Source organism: Heterodontus francisci, chromosome 25 (assembly GCF_036365525.1).
Source record: "Heterodontus francisci isolate sHetFra1 chromosome 25, sHetFra1.hap1, whole genome shotgun sequence".
Taxonomy (NCBI): domain Eukaryota; kingdom Metazoa; phylum Chordata; class Chondrichthyes; order Heterodontiformes; family Heterodontidae; genus Heterodontus; species Heterodontus francisci.
Window position 1 is genome coordinate 74047873 of NC_090395.1, and position 22619 is coordinate 74070491.

A 22619-nucleotide genomic window follows, 5' to 3' on the forward strand; every position below is an offset into this window, starting at 1 on the left:
TAATACACTGGCAGCAGAGTTTTGGATGACCTTAACGTTAAGGAGTGCAGAACGTGGGAGGCCACCCAGGTGTATGTTGAAATAGTCAAATCTAAAGGCAATGATGAGGGTTTCAGAAGCAGATGAGCTGAGGCAGGAAGCAGTCAGGCAATGTTATGGAAGTGGAAAGATGTCTTAGTGATGGCGTCTATATGTAGTCGGAAGCTCAGTTTCAAATATGACACCGAGGTTGTGAACAGGTCTGGTTCAGCCTCAAGACAGTTGCCAGGGAGAGGCATGGAGTTGGTGGCTAGAAAACGGAGCTTGTGATGGGGACTGAAGGCAATTGCTTTTGTCTTCCCAATATTTATTTGGAGGAAATTCCTGATTGTCCTGATGTTGGATAAGCAGACTGACAATTTAGAGACACTGGAGGGATCAAGAGACGTGGTGGAAAGATAGAACCGAGTGTTGTCAATGACATGTGAAAACTAACAGTGTTTTCGGATAATGCTGCCGAAGGGCATGTAAATGAGAAATAGGAAGGGGGGAAGGGCAGACCTTTGAGGGGGAACACCGACATGGTGTGGGAACATGGAGAGAAGCCATTGCAGGTGATTCTCTTGCTACGACTGGATAGATAAAAATTGGACCAGGCAAGTGCAGTCCCACCCGGCTGGACGACGGTGGAGAGACGCTGGAGGAGGATGGTGTGATCTGCCATGTTAAAGGCTGCAGACGGTGAGGAGGGATAGTTTACCATTGTCAGTCACCATGAAAAATGAAAGATAAAGATTGGAATGGAATCAGAAAAAGGAGAGGAGTGAGTTGGGGGTGCAGAAAACAGATATTTCAGTAAATAACGAAAGAAAAACATGATTGGATAATTTTGGCGATAATCTGATCATAAAAAGAGACCAAGAAAGAAATGGTCCTATTGTCTGACATAATGACGTAGGGTCTTAATGGAAAAATGTCCAGCACTTCCAAGATGCAAGAGAATTGGGGCACTGAGCCATGGGAGGAAAGACTGGGAAGCTAATCAAAAGCTTGGTCAAAGATTTGGTTTTGAAAGAAACCCTGAAAGGAGGAGTGGGAGTTGGAGAAGCAGAAGGGAATTGCAGAGCTTGGGGCTTTGGCACCTGAAGGCACACCTGTAAAAGGTGGAGCAAATAAAATTCTGGAATTCTCGACTTAGCGTTCTAGGAGTGCTTCACCCCACGTACTGCAGCGGTTCAAGAAGATGGCCTACCACCACCTGCTGAAAGGCAACTAGGAATGAGCCAGCGATGTCTGCTTCCCAAGAATGAATATTTTTTTTAAATATGACAAAGTCATTTGTAAGCTGAAATTACTGCAACCTGCAACTTGCAACTCAGCATGCTGTGAGATGTGCAAGTTGACTATTTTGTAAATCATTCTTTTAAAGAAACACATTAAAAATTGACAAGAAGTGGTAGATAAGAAAGAGATCAGTCCCCAACTGAATGCTGGAGCTCGATATAATGATGGGCCTTTTAAAGCTTGAAATCGGTAGGCTTGTGTTTCTTAGACACTTTCTTTGCTTCCACTATCTGAATAATTCAGACACTGATGGCACTAAAAGGTTACATTATCAGCACCTGTGCCCTGTATAATATCAGAGGTCTGAATAATTTATGATTCTCTGCAGTTATGCACATGGAACTGTTGGTTCTGCAGCCACTTACTCAGAATTCAAACCGTTCTCCTGTTCATTTATTAGAAACACACAAATCATTATCTAACAACATTCTAGTTTCTGTGTCACTGCATTTGAAGCTGAAGAGTTGGACTTGTGTATTGAGAACAGGGGTGTCCAATCTTGTTGCACGAGGGGCCAAGTTAGAAATTTTGTCCACATAGGTGCAAATTTCAGAAGGATCAAAACAACAAAAAATGTGCATTTTTGTGAACAAGCTATAAATGAGAAGACTCATTTATTAATTTACTATGTTGAACACTGATTTAGTGAGAGAACTGGCATTGCTTTTGCTTGCACAAGTAGACAATGTCTGCCCGCACATTTGAGGTAGCGATGCAGAGCATTCCGGATGTCCATCTTTTAGGTGTGATCGGGATGGCTCTCCCTCCTGCCCTCCCTCTTTCTCTCTCTTTCTCTCTGTCCGTCTCTCTCTATCTCTCCGTTTGTCTCTTTCACTCCCTTTCTGTGTCTGTGTCTCTCTCTCTCTCTCTCTCTCTCTCTCTCTCTCTCTCTCTCTCTCTCTCTCTCTCTCTGTCTCTGTCTCTGTCTCTGTCTCTCTCTCTCTGTCTCTGTCTCTGTCTCTGTCTCTGTCTCTGTCTCTCTGTCTCTCTCTCTCTTCCCCCCCCCCGCGCCTGGGCCGCAAGCCCTGGGCTCACCTTCAATTCATTCAGCATGCTATATGTTCCTCAGGCTGGCCGCAGTTACTGTGTCTATCGTGACCTGCTCCGCTCATCAACCTATGGCGTTGGGCCATAGTCAATCGCCACATAGGAAGCGGTGCTATCGGGGACTGGGGAGCAGGGAGACAATATTTCCCAGCAGCGAAAACAGCAGTGGTAGCTGATTGTAATAGAAATCTTTGGCAGGCCGGAAGAAATTTCACATCCCCGAAGCTGAAAGCAAACGGCCGAGGGCAAAAACCGCACAGCATGGAGGAGGAACGGTGGAGTACAGTTTCAATCAACAGGCTGGATGGAAAACTTTGGCAGGCCATATGTTGTACAACCCTGATGTCGAATATGTGAGAGAACTGCTATCGTTGTACCTCCCTTTGAAAAGGGAGCGAAGGACAGACCGAATAATTACAGACCAGTCAGTCTAACCTCAGTAGTGGGTAAATTATTGGAATCTATTCTGAGAGACTGCGTAAGCTGTCACTTAGAAAGGCACAGGTTAATCAAGGATAGTCAGCATGGATTTGTTAAGGGAAGATCTTGTTTGACCAACTTCATCGAATTTGTTGAAGTAACAAGGAAAATAGATGAGGGTAGCGCAGTTGATGTGGTCTGTATGTATTTTGATAAGGTCCCACATGGCAGACTGGTTTAAAAAAAATAAAATCCCATGGGATCTTAGGAAATATAGCAAGGTGGATGCAAAATTGGCTCAGTGGCAGGAAACACAGGGTGTTTTGTGACTGGAGGAGGGCTGTTTCCTGTAACGTTCCGCAGGGCTCAGTACTGGATCCTCTGCTTTTTGTGTTATATATTAACAATTTTGACGTAAATGTAGGGGGCGTGATTAAGAAGTTTGCAGACAACACAACAAAGATTGGCCGTGTGGTAGATAGTGAGGAGGATAGCTGTAGGCTGCAGGAAGATATTGATAGTCTGGTCAGATGGACAGAAAAGTGGCAAATGGAATTCAACCTAGAGAAGTGGGGAGGTCAAACAAGGCAAAGAAATGCACGATAAATGGGAAAATACTGAGAAATGTAGAGAAAGTGAGGGACCTTGGAGTGAATGTCCATAGATCCCTGAAGGTAGCAGGACAGGTCAATAAGGTGGTTAAGAAGGCATATGGAATCCTTTCCTTTACTAGCCGAGGTTTAGAATATAAAAGTAGGGAGGTTATGCTGGAACTGTATAACTCATTGGTTAGGCCACAACTTGAGTACTGTGTGCAGTTCTGGTCACCTCATTACGGAAAGGATGTAATTGCACTAGAGAGGGAACAGAGGAGATTTACGAGGTTGTTCCCAGGACTGGAAAAATGCAGCTATGAGGAAAGATTGGATAGGCTGGAGTTGTTTCCTAGGAACGGAGAAGGCTGAGGGGAGATCTGATTGAAATGTACAAAATTTTGAGGGGCCTGGATAGAGTGGGGTTGAAGGGTCAATTCACCTTAGCAGAGAGGTCAGTGACTAGGGGGCATAGATTTAAAGTGATTGGTAGAAAAGTTAGAGGGGAGATGAGGAAAAACTTTTTTCACCCAGAGGGTGGTGGGGGTCTGGAACTCACTGCCTAAAAGGTTAGTTGAGGCAGAAACCCTCAACTCATTCAAAAGGAGTCTTGATATGCATCTCAAGTGCTGTAATCTGCAGGGCTATGGACCAAATGCTGGAATGTGGGATTAGAATAGGTGGATTGTTTTTTGGCCGGCACAGACATGATGGGCCAAGTGGTCTCTTTCTGTGCCTTAAAATTTTTCTGATTTCTAATGTGATTGAGTGCAAAAAGGAAAGGGTTTTCTGAGCCACTAAAATCGCTCTGCAACATATTGTTGCTCGATCATGGACTTTGTCCAATCCATTTAATCTCCTGTGTAAATAATTCTCCATTCCCGGAGGTAATCGAGCAGTTTGTGCATCCACAGTGAAACCGCAGCTTGCTGTGCTGGATAGCACAATTCCCCAACCTCAGCCCCTTACTCACATATAAGCCATCATGTCACACGCAATATTTGATCCTTAAAGTCCGAATCAGGGGCAAACTATATGGTTCTTACTCTTTTTTAAAAGATGTTAAGCAGCAAGGAATCTGCTGTTACTGCTATTCCATGGAGCAGAAGTTTTCTAATCTCTTGTTTCAGTTGAAGTTTGTTAAATTTGAAACATATGCTGTAGTTCTGTGGCATAAAGTACCTGTGTGAAAATACCCTATCCCTATTCAATAAAAAAGTCTAAATCAACAACAATAACTTGTCATTTCCATAGAACCTTTAAAGTAGTAAAGTGTCCCAATGTGCTTCATGGAAGCATTATCAGACAATGTGACAGTTCTGATGAAGGGTCACTGACCTGAAATGTTAATTCTGCTTCTCCTTTCTCAGATGCTGCCAGACCTGCTGAGTATTTCCAGCATTTCTTGTTTTTATTTCAGATTTCCAGCATCTGCAGTATTTTGCTTTTATTTTATCCCGAGTATCAGCCTGGGTCTCTGGATTACTAATCCAGTAACATTACCACTCTGCCACCACCTCCCCTGATGCAGTGTTAGTATTGTGGTTTACAAAGAAAAGCTGAAAACATGCATCAAAAGGCAGAATAGACAGGGTCTACACCCAAAATATTAAAATCTTTTTTTTTCTCTTCAGGTGGACCTGCTATGTTCTTCTATCTTTTACAGTTTTGTTTTCATTGTGCATGGTTTGTAGCCTGACACTATAGCACTTTTGGTGTTGCGTCTTTTCATTTCTTTGTTCTTTTAGATGTGGTGAGGCAATATTTATTGCCCATCCCTAGTCGGGAAGTAGGCTTGGATTCGCATGTAGGCCAGATTAGGTAAAGGTGGCAAGTCCCCTTCTCTGAAGAATGTTAGTGAACCATTTGGATTTTTGTGACAGTCTGGTAGCTTTCCTGCTCATTCTCTCGTCTTGCAGCAGCTCACAAGTTAACTAGATTTATTACATTTTGTTTCATAACCTGCTGTGGTAGGATTTATACTCAGGATTTCTGGGTACTTATCCAGTAGCAGAATCATCAGGCTACAGCATCAGGTATGTTTTGCGTTTCCTGTGATTTGTGAGAGGATAAGCAGACTACTGGCAACAGTTAGAGTGATTGGCACAATCTGTTGTTTAATATTGGGTGGCGGAGGAAAGGAAGAGAAATGTTTAGTCTTTGGTGTCACGATTTGGGAGAGAGCAACGAGTGACATTGTGATACGGGCTCTGAGCTGGCTGGCTGCCTCAAATTGAGTCCACTTTGTGCGTGAATGAGTTGGGAACTGTTTAATGAGTTTCTCAAATGTGCGAGCAATCAGTGACCTCTGCCCAACTGCTCCAGTCGGAGGTTCTTCAGGCTTTATTGCTGCATTTCAGTTCATTTCCTGCTAGAGGCTCATGTTAGAGATTGTAGGTAATATTCCAATTGTTCAGTAGCAACCAGACATTAGAGACTTCAACATTTAATGACATCAGACTATTGTTGGGTTCTGTATGGGACAAATTTTTTAAAAATTGTATTATCTTCCAACTTATTAAATGTGTGAAGTGTGGAGACTCTGTTGCAGGACTTTTAACAGGCCTTTTGGCTTGTTTTAATTCTTCAGAAATGAAAATATTTGTTCCCCTTTTTACTCTCGTCTCCCTGCTCCATATTTCACCTGCTCAGTTTCTTCCTTGAGCAACACATCACTCCCTGGATGTCCAGGACAGTTGGCCTGTTCCCAGGCATCCATTGAAATTGGTCTTCAGAACATTAGATGGTACATGAGCATCAGTCTAGTTGACATGACTTCTGCTTCATGCCACATTGCCGCCTTTTCCCCCACAAAGCTACATTCCAACTCGAATCATAAATTAAGATTAACAGGTTAAACCTGCAAACTGTTCTGTGCATTAGTAAATCGACACACTTTTATGTTTCATGAAGTAGGGAAAAACTTTTGCAGCTCAGTACCAATTAGAGCGTCACATCTAGCGACATTGAAAGGATTTTAATTCCTCAGTTACGTCCAAGGTTATTTCAGAGCTGTCAGTCGTGTTATAACTAATTGGAAATGCCAATGACTGGAAATTGCATTAGGCTCACTTGTCCTGTTGTGCAGACAGCTTGCATTGGTAGTACATCAGCACTGTATATACATGCAGTCGCTCTAAACAGGCTCCAGAAGCTGGCCGAGCGCGTCTACCCTGAGGCACAGTGTGGCTTTCGTGCAGAGAGATCGACCGTTGACCTGCTGTTCTCCCTTCGTCAGATACAGGAGAAATGCCGCGAACAACAGATGCCCCTCTACATTGCTTTCATTGATCTCACCAAAGCCTTTGACCTCGTCAGCAGACGTGGTCTCTTCAGACTACTAGAAAAGATTGGATGTCCACCAAAGCTACTAAGTATCATCACCTCATTCCATGACAATATGAAAGGTACAATTCAACATGGCGGCTCCTCATCAGAGCCCTTTCCTATCCTGAGTGGCGTGAAACAGGGCTGTGTTCTCGCACCCACACTTTTTGGGATTTTCTTCTCCCTGCTGCTTTCACATGCGTTCAAGTCCTCTGAAGAAGGAATTTTCCTCCACACAAGATCAGGGGGCAGGTTGTTCAACCTTGCCCGTCTAAGAGCGAAGTCCAAAGTACGGAAAGTCCTCATCAGGGAACTCCTCTTTGCTGACGATGCTGCTTTAACATCTCACACTGAAGAGTGCCTGCAGAGTCTCATCGACAGGATTGCGGCTGCCTGCAATGAATTTGGCCTAACCATCAGCCTCAAGAAAACGAACATCATGGGGCAGGACGTCAGAAATGCTCCATCCATCAATATTGGCGACCACGCTCTGTAAGTGGTTCAAGAGTTCACCTATCTGGGCTCAACTATCACCAGTAACCTGTCGCTAGATGCAGAAATCAACAATTGCATGGGAAAGGCTTCCACTGCTATGTCCACACTGGCCAAGAGAGTGTGGGGAAATGGCACACTGACACGGAACACAAAAGTCCGAGTGTATCAAGCCTGTGCCCTCAGTACCTTGCTCTATGGCAGCGAGTCCTGGACAACGTATGTCAGCCAAGAGCGACGTCTCAATTCATTCCATCTTCGCTGCCTCCGGAGAATACTTGGCATCAGGTGGCAGGACCGTATCTCCAACACAGAAGTCCTCGAGGCGGCCAACATCCCCAGCTTATACACCCTACTGAGTCAGCGGCGCTTGAGATGGCTTGGCCATGTGAGCCACATGGAAGATGGCAAGATCCCCAAAGACACATTGTACAGCGAGCTCGCCACTGGTATCAGACCCACCGCCCGTCCATGTCTCCGCTTTAAAGACGTCTGCAAACGCAACATGAGGTCCTGTGACATTGATCACAAGTCGTGGGAGTCAGTTGCCAGCGTTCGCCAGAGCTGGCGGGCAGCCATAAAGGCGGGGCTAAAGTGTGGCGAGTCGAATAGACTTAGCAGTTGGCAGGAAAAAAAGATAGAAGCCAACTGTGCAACAGCCCCGACAAACAAATTTTTCTGCAGCACCTGTGGAAGAGCCTGTCACTCTAGAATTGGCTTTTATAGCCACTCCAGGCACTGCTCCACACACCACTGACCACCTCCAGGCGCTTACCCATTGTCTCTCGAGATAAGGAGGCCAAAGAGTAGAAACGTTCAGCTGCTGCACTGCTATCATTTTGATATTTATGTACATGTAGTGCAGTTGGCGCAATTCCTTTACCATGTGGCACTATGTAATCACAAGCGGGCTGTCACACACACACATTATGAGGGATCATTCCCCTGCCCTATACGCTCTTCAAGTGAAGTTTAGTTAGGTTAAAGCTACAAGGGTGAAAAACAAAGGGAGAAAACCTAAGTAAATTGGGTATTTGTTGAGAGGCTGCACTTTCACAGCAAAGAGCACTGAAAGGGTCAACAATAATGAAAAATATGGGTTTAATAAGTCTTGTGTTTCCATCAAAGTGTTGAGTGACATCAATGTTGTACAGATGAGCTTTTTCTTAAGTGAAACATGTGAACAGAGACTGTGGGCAAACTCCAGACTGTACATTAATAGAGACATTGTCCACACATGTTCAGTCTGTCAGCAGGTGTGTGCAGATTGTGACTGTGAGCAGCAGACTGTGATAAACTCATACAGCAGTGTCTCACTTACCTATCTTGCTTTGCAATCCTGTTAAGATTATGATAGACTTAGACTCAGATATTACAGTCGGGCTGTCAGCACTAGGAGCCGGCTGTCCTCTCTCCAGCAAGAGGTACAGGCAAAGAATGCAGACTTGTGGAGTCTTTAAAGCATCTAACCTTTCACTAAATGAGCAGAGCATTTAGCAATTGCTGATAGATCATTCATTTTAACAATTTGTCAGCAGTGGTCACTTCACTTTACAGGGAATGAGATACTCTGATATACTGACAGTTTGCAGTGAATGGCACCTGTACATGAATTTATGCACACTTGTGATCTGCAATCTGGGCAAAATATCATGGCATGAGTTGCATGTGCTGGAGCCATGGAATTGCACAATGAGTACTCTGCTGGTTGATTCACTTTTCTGAACAAATGGACCTGATGTTACAAGTTTCAGTTTTCCTGTTAAATTTAGACTACGGTGTGTGATTTTATATTTTTTGGACCAGCTTTGTGCCAAGGTGGTCTGGTATACATTTTTATGCCCCCTGTGTCTCCAAAAACAAAGCGCTCTCTTGTGGAAAGAAGTTAGGATAGTTACTGCTGGTAGGCAAAGGACACACAATCCTATAACAAAAATGGGAAGGTTAACGTATTATTGGGATGAATAACCACTTTCTTATCCTCGAATCTTTTCTTCTAAGGAAAGTTATGTTGGTGGCCATTTTCTTTGTTGCCACCCACATGTAGCAATTATATAAATCCTACATTTTCACCACATAGCAAGAACTTGTGTTTATCTAGCGTCTCTAACATACCGAAGTCATCCCGAAGTGCTTCACAGAAGTTTGATCAGACAAAAATGGACATGGAGCCAAAGAAAGGTGTTACAAGGGTGACTAAAAGCGTGGTCAAAGAGGTGGGCTTTAAGAGCTGCCTTAAAGAAGAGAGGAAGGCAGAATATTTTAGGGCGGAGAAGAGTTTTGGTAAAGATGGAGGGTAGAGATAGAGTGGGCAACACCATAAAGGGAATTTGAATATGATATTTAAATCTGAGGCGTTGGAACAAATGTAGGTCAGCAGGCAGAGGGATAATAGGTGTTTGGAATAGGATACGAGCAGCAGAGTACAGTTCCGCATTGTGACTAGTGTACTAACTCTCCTCTCCTCACATTTTAACAACTAGGGAGAATCCTCTCATGAGAATACAGCACTGATTTTTTTGAATTCATTGTTATTACAGAGACTTGAGTCGTAACCGATTGGTTTCCACAAAAGACACTGTATTTGATGGCCTTCACAGGCTTCTGGAAGTGTAAGTGTCCTGTTGATATTTTAACTTGGTGAATACTTGAAAGAATTGATCATTAAATGTCAGACGTTTTCTAACTGATCACTTTTAATCACTTGTCCTCAAGGAATATCAACTATAATCTACTCTCTGCAGTCCCGTCTTTGGGAGCAGTAACAGCTAACATTACCATCCTGTCACTGTAAGTAAAATGTCAGGCTGCTTTCTGTAGCCTGAAATTTATGTTGCTTTGTGTTTGTATTAGTTTTAAGAGAACATTTTGTGTAATTGGCATGCTAGCTGACCTTGGGGAGAGTTTTCCTCAGTTGCTGTGGGGTAACATTGTAAAAGTAGTGGGAAAATCTGTGGTCGCTTACTTTTCCTGATGAAATTGCAAAAGTGTTCTTAAAAAAAAAACCCTGTTCGCTGTCTCACTGATAAATAGCAAAGGAAATTTTTCACCCCACCCCCTTGTGCTTTGCAATTCTTTTTGTTGTCTTTCATGTGGTGGATGTTGGTGCTTAAAAATGGAACAATTTCTGTCACTCGGTGATGGTATCTGGTACTCCTAGGACAGGTATAGGACAGCTGTATGAAGGACGGAGCTTATTCTATATTGTCCCAACAATAAGCCTCAGCTACAATCCTCAGTATGTTTTTACTTTCCACACCAGCTATTCTGTGATGTCTTTAACCTGCAGAGCACAAAGTGTCAAATTAGGGATAGTTTTGTGATGTGTGTTCACATCCACTATAAAACAAATTGTGACTCTCCCAGTTGGTCTGAGCTTGATGTTAAACTAGCTAGCCTATAAGTGAAAGACTTTTTAATACTCTTGACCTATCCAGTTCCCTTGGCACTGTGTATTAAAGTCAGCATTGAATTAATGTTTTAGAAATCACTCACTTTTTGTGCACGCCTGACAATGCTAAGGTACAACTATACCACCAACCTGATGGGCTGGAGTGGAGAGAATGATTTAGAATTTGTTTGTCATCAGTTGAAAACTTTAATCTGTTTCAACTCGAGTTAAGTTACTGTGTGACACTGCAAATCTGCATCACCAGTAACGTTACCCTGTTTGGCAGAATGCTCGTTTTGTCCAGGACTAAATTGTGTGTTAATTATCTGACCAGCATATCACTGTCCTTTGCATTTATCTGCCACACTAATGGGTAGGGCAGGTGTGTCAATAAGTAGGATGTAGTTTTTTTTTTCTGTCCTATGTTCTGGAATTTCCTCCCTAAACTTCTCCATCTCCCTCTCCTTTTAGGTCCCTCCTTAAAATCTACATGCTTGAGCAAGCTTTTGCTAACTTTTCTGATATCTCCTTTGGCTTGGTGTCCCTTTTAAAAAATTTTTTATTTTGCCTTAGAAGTGCTGCATGATATTTTTCTACATTAAGGGCGCTCTGCACATTGGTATCATTTGTCCAAGCTCGGGCCACTTTCCTAATGCCAACCCTTTTACTCTTACAGATGAAATCTGAGTCACCGTCCTGGCTTTATTATTTAAAAGGATACCTAAAGTATTGGAATGTTTAAAACCGATTTAAACATGTAGGGAAAGTGTTGCTATTGCCTCAGAGTGAGGGATGCATTTTTCCTGCAATTGACCTCCTAATTTGCCTACTATAATTGCATTCAAAAAATGATTGGGCTTTCTAATGTTCTAAATTTGTCGTATGGGGCTGTAGCCATTATCGGAAGGGTCTTAAGGGAATCTAATTACACAGTTGCTTTGAAATTGGCTTCAAATCCTAAACGTCATCTTTTATCAGCCTGTCAGTGTTTCAATGTGCAGAAGAACTGGTTGAAGTTCCACATAAGCAGTTTAGAAATGTTCTTTTTAGAGGAATGTTAGTGATTTCTTGGGAAAGGGGGAATACTTATTGGGAAAGTTGAACGATCATTTTTGAGATATTTACCTTTCTTTTGCAGAAAGCATAATCGGGTAGCGGAGATAATTACAGAGGACCTTCAGCCATACAGCACTTTGGAGACCTTAGACCTGAGTTCGAATCTAATTTCAGAAGTCAAAACTTCTTTGTTTCCTATAATGCAGCTGAAAAATCTGTGAGTAACGCAGCTACATTGGGCTGGATTTTGCTAGCTGTTTGGAGACAGGCTGGGAGGCAAGAGGGCTGGTAATATGGCAGCAGAAAGCGTGGGAGGGGAACCCGATGTCTTCCCGCTGCCACAGCATTTTATCAGTGATGGGAACTTCAGCGGCACAGTTGCCCACAGGGCGACCGATTGTGCCAATTAAGGGCCACCTTCCACCCCTGCCAGCATTTTACCAACAACAGGAGGGGCTGCCGCCACTGGCAGAATGCCGGTATATCCTGGCAGCCTCCCAGCAGGTTCTGGGGGGTGGGAGTGGTGTCATCCTTTATGGCTGCTCCATGGAAAGGTCCTCCAGTGGCAATGGACACTCCCACTGGTCGGGTCCCGGTGGTGGGACTTCTTAACAGCCGAGAAGATTCCAGCCGTTATGTTTGTTACTTAAAAATCGCGTTGGTGCATCACAGCGTTCTGGATGATGAACTCGAGCAGTGCTGTTTGGGCAATGCGAGGATGTAAAACATAGAAGTGCAGGCTGATACATTGTAAACTGAGGGAGGGAACAGCTAACAGTGAACCAGAACGTAGTGTCCATGTGGGATTGCCTTCTCTCTGTGACAAAGGCTTGTTATTTCTTGCTGTATACTGATGGTTTGATAATATTTGTAAGAGAAAAGGCATCAACTAGTTGCTAATTAAGCTCTTTCATTGACTCTAATATTGTAATGAGGTGCAGTTACAGAAGTGTTAGGCTGCAAAGCAATAGCGGAAAAGCCATGGGACCCAGGAGAAAGCATGCAGCACTTAGCATCACATTTACAAGAGTAATAAAAATACGTATGATAAATATAATAAACATCCTTGTTTTATCCATCCATCTTTGTGATTTTTGGAAATAATCCTTATATTATCAGCTTTGAGGAGTTCTATGCTTCCTGCCCAAAACCTTTCAGATTTTCATCTTATACGCTGAAATTAAACCATAATGTTGCAGTAACGGTTATTACATAGCATTTGCAGCACAGCCAGTGTTTATGCTGTACACCGGTCTCCTCCCGGTCGAAATGCAAATAATTAGTACTATGATAAGCCGATATACCAAAAATTATAAATATTAAAAGAAATTATTTTGCCTTGCACTTTCCATTCTTTCTGATGCAATCCATTTTAATCTTTGCTTACCAAAGCATTACAGTCATTAATCTGAAGGTGCTTCAGAATTAACCATATCTGTAGGTTGTGCTTACCAGTATGGTGGGTCTTAGTATCAAGGTTACTGGCTTATTAAAATAACCATCAATACGTATTTGAATAAAAATAACAAGAATATAAAAGAATATTTGAATTAATCTTGATTCTTTGTAAGTGTTGAATTTTTGAAATGCTTAATCTTTTTTTTAAGCGATAAGATGTAGTCCTGATTCAGAATAGAGTGGATTAACTAAAATTCTGGAACTGCATGCAAGTGCCTTTTCAATTAGGGACTGAAGTACAAAGCTTTCCGAACTGTGTCCTGTGGATTTCCTTGAGATACCAGCCCATTGTGGTTGGCTCCATGGAGTCTGCTGCACACACTATTGTGTCTTTCCAGTCAACAGTTAGTGATTACAGCAAGAGTTTTAAGGGGCACAGGGAGCTTTTTTGGCTGGGTATTTCTTTTCTAGTGCTATTTTCTGAATTGTGGGTTTGCTTAATATGTTAAACATTACATGCTCTCCACAAGCTCTGGTAGTTTCTGGCTGGACACATTCTACAACATACGCTTTTTTACGCAAGATACTCCAGCTCAAAACTGTTCAATATACCAATTGACATACTGTTAATTGTACTGTGTAACCTTTCCATTTAAAATTCATAAGTCCTGAAGATTCAAAAGATGTGGGTAATTGAGCAGATAACCCCACTTCTGGAGGCTATACCCATCATTAGTAGCTAGGAGTCTTCCAACTTGGCACCAGATAACCTTGCAATCTGCTGCCCTAATGGGTACGGTGGTCTTTGCTTGACAAACAATGGGAAGCAGCATGTGTTCTACTAAGCTGTGCAGTTTGAGCTGATAAATTTCTAGCAGTGCCCTTGTGCATACTTGGGAGTCTCAACCCTTGGTGCCAACCTGCACTTAGGCTTTGTGGGCTTGTGTTAATGGGATGTGTTCCTCTAGGGAGAGTATGTACAGTTCATGGTGGGCAAAAGGAAACCCCACATGTGTGAAGGTGAATAGCTTGGTTTGAAAGCGCTTGAGAATGGTGAAGGAATTTTGTGCTCGTCAGGCACCCAGCTGACTTAGAGTTAAGTGTAATGTGAGACATGTTAAAACCTGTCTGAACTTTTAATATTGAGAATTACAGCCTTAGTGCAGATGACGCATGGGATTTGTGCTTGAGTTGCTGCTTTTAAAATTTATTATTATTGATTTCTTTTCAAAAAGGAAGCGAGACACACTTGCATTGCGGAAACTATTTGAGAACATTTGCAGTGCCTTGACCAGTCCCAATGAAGTATTGTAAAATACAGCAGTCTCTAGACTTGTGTTTGAGATTGTAGCATGTTTGCTAATAGTGATAGCATCAATTTGTATTGGAGTTTTTGATTGAGGAAAATGCATTGCTCTTTTCGTTGTTGTGCCAAGCAGCATCCCCTGTGTCTGCAGACTGTGACAGACATGGGAAAAGATGCTCAGTGAGATGCAGGGAGCTCTAATTGTTTTAACGGGCATGTCAGCCAAACAGACCATGGTGCTTTGTTACCAAGGGCTACAATGCCATACTTTGTTTAAATGGTGTGTTTATTCTGCAGTCGTTAAGATAAAGAAGCGCCCTTACTAGGGCTTTGCACAGTCTATGCCGTGCACATGTTGAGTGATATGTGACTGGTTTGAGGCCAGTCTGTCCTGTGTCACCTGTTATATATTCACTTCCTGCTGCAGCAGTCCTTGTGGCTGCCTCTTTTGTGAGATTGCTCATTTATGCTGGATTAGTCTCTGTCGCTTCAGCCCACATAAAGCAGGATTGACACTGTCCCAGATTCGTTTCACAAAGGACACTTTCTGTCAACAAAGAGCAGATATTATCCCATCAATGTGGGCTAGAGTCAAAGCCATATTCCATTAGCGAAAGCACATTATGCTGCCTCACTATACCATCCAGTCTCTGGACGAATGTTTTTTTTTCAAAGCACATATCTTAAACAGCAACTGAAACTTTCCTTTAACAGCACTGTTTCCAGTCATCCAATACCTTATGAAAGTTTACTGTTTTGTCTGTTCTTTGGTTTTGGAAAAAGTCAAATGTTATGGCTACAGATGCAGATTTGGCCCAGTAGGAGGATTCCGGATAACCTCTGTTAAACTGGAGAGACGTGAAGCACTAACACTTAAACATGGGCTTTATTATTTAAGCTATCTAAGTTTTGAAATAGAGTATGAGTATTTGACTTGCCAAAAATTTTACTTTAGTAACATATAAATATAAACCTTATTTTCAGACATTTGAACAATAATCGAATAACCATCCTAGAGCCCGGCTGTTTTGATAATCTGTCCAGCACCTTGCTGGTCCTCAAACTGAATAGGAATAAAATTGCTGTCATTCAGCCAAAGAGCTTCCGGTTGCCTCAGCTTCAGTATCTGTAAGTGATTTTGTTTCTTTTACAGTTTAGAGCGCAGATTCACATCTCATTGGTTTCTAAGTGATTCAAAACACTGCTAATGTTACTGAGTTGCTTGAATGCAAGCTGGTAAGGTTGCTGGCAGAACCCATTCTGTCTATTGTAAACAGAAAATGCTGGGGAGACGGTGGTGTAGTGGCAGTGTCGCTGAGCTGGTAATCCAGAGGCCCAGGCTAATACCTTGGGGACATGGGTTCAAATCCCACCATGACAGCAGGTGGAATTTAAGTTCAATTAATTAATAAAAATCTGGAATTGAAAGTTAGTCTCAGTAAAGGTGTCAAGAAACTGTCATCGATTTCCGTAAAAACTCATCTGGTTCACTAATGTCCTTTAACAAAGGAAACCTGCTGTCCTTACCTGATCTGGCCTACATGTGACTCCAGACCCATAGCAATGTGGTTGATTCTTAACTACTTCTGAAATGTCCTAGCAAGCCACTCAGTTGTCAAGGGCAATTAGGGATGGATAACAAAATGCTGGCCTTGCCAACAATGCCCACATCCCATGAAAGAATTTTTAAAAAAGCTACATCTGTAGAGAGAGAATGAGAGTTAATGTTTCAGGCTGATGACCATTCATGTGTTCTGATGAAAGGATCTCGACCTGACGACATTAATTCTGTCTCTGAACAGACGCTACCTGACCTGCTGAGTGTTTCAGCATTTTCTGATTTTTGTTTCAGATTTCCAGCATCTGCAGTATTTTGCTTTATGTCTGAATACAAGAAGTGCTGGAACCTTGAGGATACTCTGTAGCTTCTGAAGGCTCCATTTGGCACTTGAAATTCTAGTTAGATCCTGTTTTGAGAGCATAACCTCTGTGAGCGCCTCTCGTACTTTTGTACTCTTGCATCAGGAACCACTCCTTGGGCACGATGGACAGTGCAGAGCTTCGGATCAAATGCTTGGTTTAACTTCACTGAAACCTGCTATCTTACAACTGACAGTTACTTTCTAGGACACACATTCTGATGGGTTTGCAATGCTGTTTTGTATCATTTGCACTGCAGGGTACAGCCAACTGGAAAAAAAATTTCTCTCCTTGCATTTTTAAGCATTGGTGGCACAATGCTTTGTCTCCCTGCAGTACATTATAACGATCAGCAAAGCTTATTGGTGCATGTAGATTTGCATAAGTACACACTTTTGAGATGAGATTCAGAGACAAACAGTAAAGCTCTTTAGTAAATTAAACCCTCTTCACACAGCTTGAACTGTGGCCCTTTTGGCTTGGACAGCATGAATCAGGCCCATCTCTGTAAGTACAACTTTCTTAAATTGAAAAACCTTGCCACAAGTGGCCTTTTTGTCCCAGTTCAGCTGAGTTTAAGAAAACAACTCCCAAATAAGTGGAAAAACAAACAACTGAACATAGGTTGGATTTAATTTGCTGAATATGGTGTTTGTCAGTGCACAAGCTTGGTGTGGGGAGTGGTTGGTCATACTCTTATCAATATTTACCTCTGTTTTACGTTTCTGCTCCAAGATATTAAGAGTATGTAGAAACAACGTCACAACTTTGAAAGTGTAGAAATTTCTCCCCAAAAACAAGTATGTGGATTCTATTGCAGTGCACATTCATTCTCATCACTCGCCAATCTGACAAGTTTATTAAATGGTTCTTCAGTTTTGGTCCTTTTTTAAAAGCAAAAGTTTAATTACCACATGGATTGACTTCACATTTTATGTTTAAACAGGGAGCTAAAACGCAACAGAATCAGAGTTATCGAGAGTCTGACGTTTCACGGCCTGGACTCACTAAAGTCATTGAAACTGCAGCATAATGGGATCTGTGAACTCAAGGATGGGGCCTTTTGGGGGCTGAATGAAATCGAGGAGCTGTGAGTCCTTTGATTTGATAGCTATTCTGGAGTAATTGGATCTTGCCCAGCTGTTGCCCAAATGGCAATTTGAAATTCTGGTATTTGGAATGTTTAAAGGAAAGATAATTGTCAAAGAACAGGTAGAAATGCATTAACCGATTTGTCTTCCTCGGGTGGAACAATGGCTGCTTGAGCATATTTATGTAACCTGGAGAAGTCGCATGTTTAATTGAACATTGCATTACATTATTAATTTGAGATCTTCAAGTCTGATCCATGCAGACTCATCTGGGTAGTGCTTGCATGCTGTAATTGACCTGAGAGCTTTTGGACGAGGGAGGGACAAAATCAGCTGGCTTCCAGTACTTTCACTTGTGCAGAGGCAGGGGTGGTGGTGGGCATTGGAGGGGGAGATCACCAAGGTGCTGCCACCAAGGTTGAATGCCCTTCTCACATTTACTATTGGGGCTCAAAAGTGGTGATTTGGTCACGGATGGTGAGGTACTGGAGGCCTGTAGAGCTAAAGCACAATGAAGGAATCAACATCTTTAGGGAGAGAATTGGAGAGAGACCCCTCAAAAAAAAAACTCATTGTCTCTGCTAGTGAGAGTCTTTCTCTGCATCAGTGAAAAATCAACAAAACTGTAACCTGTAACGGTGTAACCTCAGCAGTTCTGTGAAAAGCTTTGTCATCTCATGGAGTCTAATTAAAAATGGCTAAAACTAATGCTCCTGTTGTCTGATAACTTTTGAATCTAAAATGTGCACAATGTAGCCTTGCCTAACTGAGGAATGCGACCTTAAGTCAGCTCCATGTTAGAGTACAGTGCACTCAGGAAATAGGAGTGGACCGTATGGCCCATCGAGCCTGCTCCGCCATTCAATATGATCATGACTGATCTTAGGCTTCAACTCCACTTTCCTGCCCACTCTCCATATCCCTTGATTCCCTGAGAGACCAAAAATCTGTCTATCCCAGCCTTAAACATATTCAACAATGGAGCATCCACAACCCTCTGGAGTAGAGACTTCCAAAGACTCTCAACATTTTGAGTGAAGTTGCTCCGTTGCTTCCTGTCCATTAACCAATTCTCTATCCATGCTAATATATTACCCCCAACTTCATGAGCCCTGATCTTGCCTATTAACATTTTGTGTGGCACCTTATGGAATGCCTTTTGGAAATCCAGGTATACTACATCTGCTCATTCCCCTTTATCTATCCTGCTAGTTACATCCTTAAAAACAGTAACATTTGCGCCACACAAGTGCTAGGCAATCTCAAACAACAGAGAATCTAACCATCTCCCGTTGATGGTCAATGGCATTACCATTGCCGAATCCCCCGCTATCAACATCCTGGGGGTCACCATTGACCAGAAACTGAACTGGACCAGCCTCATAAATGTTGTGGCTATAAGAGCAGGTCAGAGGCTGGGAATTTTGCAGTGTAAAACTCACCTCCTGTCTCCCCAGTGCCTGTCCACCATCTACAAGTCAGGAGTGTGATGGAATACTCTCCAGTTGCCTGGATGGGTACAGCTCCAACAACACTGAAGAAGGTCAACACTATCTAGGACAAAGCAGCCCACTTGATTGGTACCCCATCCACCACCTTCAACATTCACTCCCTCCACCACTGACGCATAGTGGCAGCAGTGTGTACCATTTACAAGCTGCACTGCAGCAACTCACCAAGGCTCCTTCGACAGAACCTTCCAAACCGACCTCTACCACCTAGAAGGATAAGGGCAGCAGATGCATGGGAACACCACCACTTGCAAGTTCCCCTCCAAGCCCCACACCATCCTGACTTGGATGTTCCTTCGCTGTTGCTGGGTCAAAATCCTGGAACTCCCTTCCTAACAGCACTGTGGGTGTACCTAGGTGTAGGTGTACCCCAAGGACTGCAGGGGTTCAAGAAAGCAGCTCACAACCACCTTCTCAAGGGCAATTAGGATAGGCAATAAATGCTGGCCTAGCCAGCGATGCCCACATCCCACGAACTAATAAAAATAAAACTAATAAATTTGTCAAATGGGGTTTCTCTTTAGTAAAACCATGTTGACTTGTTCTAATCGTACTGTGCTTTTCTAAGAGCATTGTTGAGTTGAGTTGGCACCCTTCCATCAATGAAAGATGATGGAGATGCAACAAACAATCATTTAGGTGGGGTGTCTTCTCTTGGTGCAGATGCAGGTTCTGCCGCAAGTGCTGCACGTGAAGCTGCCAAGTGACGCTGAGAGTTGTTGTTTTTGACATTGGCGTCTATTGCCAAGCTGCTGTAGCAACTGGTCGCCATGGTAGTGCACACCAGTCCACAGAATGTGTTGCCATTTCTCTCACCAACTAATGACTCCCAAGTGCAGTAGTCGACATTTAGGGCCTTCATGTCACGTTCGCAAGCATCCTTGAAGCGGAGCTTTGGGCGCCCCACTGGTCATCTGTCCCCGGCTGCCTTACCATACAGAAGGTCCTTGGGTATGCGACCGTCTTTCATCCTGCGGATGTGTCTGATCCACCAAAGTCGCCTCTGTTTGACTACTGCCAATACACTTGAGAGCTCTGCCTTTGAGAGAACTGCCACATTTGTGATTTTTGTCCTGCCTGGATATACCCATAATGTGCCGCAGATAGATAAGATGGAAATTATTGAGCTGCTTTTCCTGGTAGCTGTAAGTCACCCATGTTTCACAGCCATACAACAAGGTGCTGAGAACACAAGCCTTATAAACCATCAGTTTGGTCCTAAGGGTCAGCTTGGTGTTATCCCATGTACATTTCGCAAGTCGCCAAAAGGTGGTTGCTGCTTTCCCTATGTGTGCATCGAGCTCTGCAGCAAGGGACAGATTGTCTATCACCGTGGGCCCAAGGTAGCAGAATTTGCTAACCATTTCCAGTGGGATGTTATTCAGTGTGATCTGCCCCGATCACACTAAATAGCATCACACTAAATAACACCCCACTGGGGGTGGTTAGCATTGTTCGGACCTCCTTAATAATAGATCCCAGCATTTTCCCAATGACTGATGTTAGGCTAACTGGCCTGTACCCTGTTTTAGAGTCATAGAGAGATACAGCACTGAAACAGGCCCTTCGGCCCACTGAATCCGCGCCGACCATCAACCCCCCATTTATACTAATCCTACATTAATCCCATTTTCCCTCTCACATCCCCACCTTCCCTCAATTCTCCTACCACCTACCTACACTAGGGGCAATTTTTACAATGGCCAATTTACCTATCAACCCGCAAGTCTTTGGCATGTGGGGGGAAACCAGAGCACCCGGAGGAAACCCACGCGGTCAAACTCCGCACTGGCAGTACCCAGAACCGAACCCGGGTCGCTGGAGCTGTGAGGTTGCGGTGCTAACCACTGTGCAGCCTTTCTCTCCCTCCTTTCTTGAAAAGCAATGTAACATTTGCCAACTTCCAAACTGATGAGACCATTCCCAAATCTAAGGAATTTTGGAAAATCATAGCTAGCGCATTCACTATCTCTGCAGCTTTCTCTTTTAGAATCCTGCAGTGTAGGCCATCAGGTCCTGGGGATTTATCGGATTTTAGTCCCTTAAGTTTCTTCTTGTTCCAATTGCACTGTGTAGAGTTACGTCTCGTCTACCTAAGTAAACAAAAGTTTTGGGTAATTTACAGGGGTATTTTGAAGGTATTACAACCTAATTTGATATTTAACTTAAGTGCTAACTTATGGTGCTCTTTCTTTGGTGTGTGTGTGTTAGCATTAGTTACTTAATGTAGGAATCAGATTGCAAGTCGTTTAATTGTTGGTAGAGGAGATGTTTAAGTGTTCATTATTACGTAGAAGTGTACAGCTGAGCTGTGTTCCAACTGGAGATGTCATTCATGCATCTCTAATATAGACTTACCATAAATTCCAGTGTTGCTGTGCCTGGAACATGGCCCAGAGTCTAATCCACAATAGAAGTGTTTTTTTGAACGTCAGATTTAAGCAAGAAAACATCTAACCCTAACCCTAATGTTCCCACTCCATTTCTTGACTGTTTCCTCTGTGTTTATGTACCAAGTTATATAAGAATATTGAAATAAGATATTTCAACCTGGATCTCGAGTTGATATTGATCAGAAGTGTACATTTGTTCAAACTTGATAGGATAGCAGTTCCAAAACTTTCTTCTTTATGTTGCTAAGAATATTGGTGTATATATAGAGGCAACTAAGAAATGTTCTGGTGACTCAGGGAACCAAAAGTGATATTTCTTTTCTCTGTTGTAGGGACTTGGCGCATAATAACTTGACCGAAGTGACCAAGGGCTGGCTTTACGGTCTCAAACTACTGCAGCAGCTTCACCTGAGCCAGAATGCCATCACCAGGATCAGTGCTGATGCCTGGGAGTTCTGCCAGAAACTGACAGAACTGTGAGTTTTTCTTCTTTCCTGCAATCCTCCAATTGTAGCCTCTCATCCATTCTGATTTTCATCACTCCACATTAGTTGCTATGCCTTTGGTTGCCTGGGCCCTAAGCTCTGAAATTCCCTTCCTAAATCTCTCCACCTTTCCACTTCTCTTTTAAGTCATTTCTTAACACATACCTCTTTGACCAAGCTTTCAGTCATCTGTCCTAATATCTCCTTGTGTGGCCCGGAGTTAAATTCTGTTCGATAATTGCTCCTTGGGACGTTATACTTTGCTAAAGGTGTTATGTGGTGAAAAGATGATCATCCCTATACTCCAGAACTGACTCCTCAACAAAAGGGCTCGCCAGTGCTTGCAGTGTGTGTGTTGCCATTAGTTACTTAATGTAGGAGTCAGATTGTAAGTAACTTAATTGTTGGTAGAGGGGATGTTTGTTAAGTGTTCATTGTGACGTAGAAGTGTACAACTGTGCTGTGTTCCAACTGGAGATGTCGTTCATGCATCTCTAATATCGACTACCATAAATTCCAGTGACCCCTATGCCTAGAATGTGTCGAATTCACAGAAGTGTTTTTATTCTACATCAGATTTAAGCAAGAAAATATCAGTGGTTCCCGTTCCATTTCTTGACTGTTTCCTCTGTGTTTATATACCAAGTAATTTATTTTGGCTGATTTCGCATGAAAGTCGATCACTTGCCAATCGTGCATTGGAGCAGACCACAAGAAGCTGACTGCAATAAAAACACTATCTGCCAAGTGTGGCTGTGAAAGTTAGAACAAGATTTTGTTTTAGTACTCTGCAGAGGTAAAATAAGGAAGTCCTGGAGCTCATCTAATTTCTGCTCATCGGTGTGAACAAAACATTGGGTGCTTTT

General features: G+C 42.9%; 1 protein-coding gene across 1 annotated transcript in view; it reads left to right on the forward strand.

Moving 5' to 3' along the window:
• Positions 1–22619, forward strand: part of lrig2 (leucine-rich repeats and immunoglobulin-like domains 2) — an 81186-nt gene that overhangs the window by 31830 nt on the left and 26737 nt on the right. Inside the window, exons 2-7 of the mRNA XM_068057506.1 lie at positions 9743–9814; positions 9918–9992; positions 11732–11866; positions 15338–15481; positions 17220–17363; positions 21601–21744. Coding sequence (XP_067913607.1) covers positions 9743–9814; positions 9918–9992; positions 11732–11866; positions 15338–15481; positions 17220–17363; positions 21601–21744 — 714 coding nt within the window. The remainder of the gene's footprint in view (positions 1–9742; positions 9815–9917; positions 9993–11731; positions 11867–15337; positions 15482–17219; positions 17364–21600; positions 21745–22619) is intronic.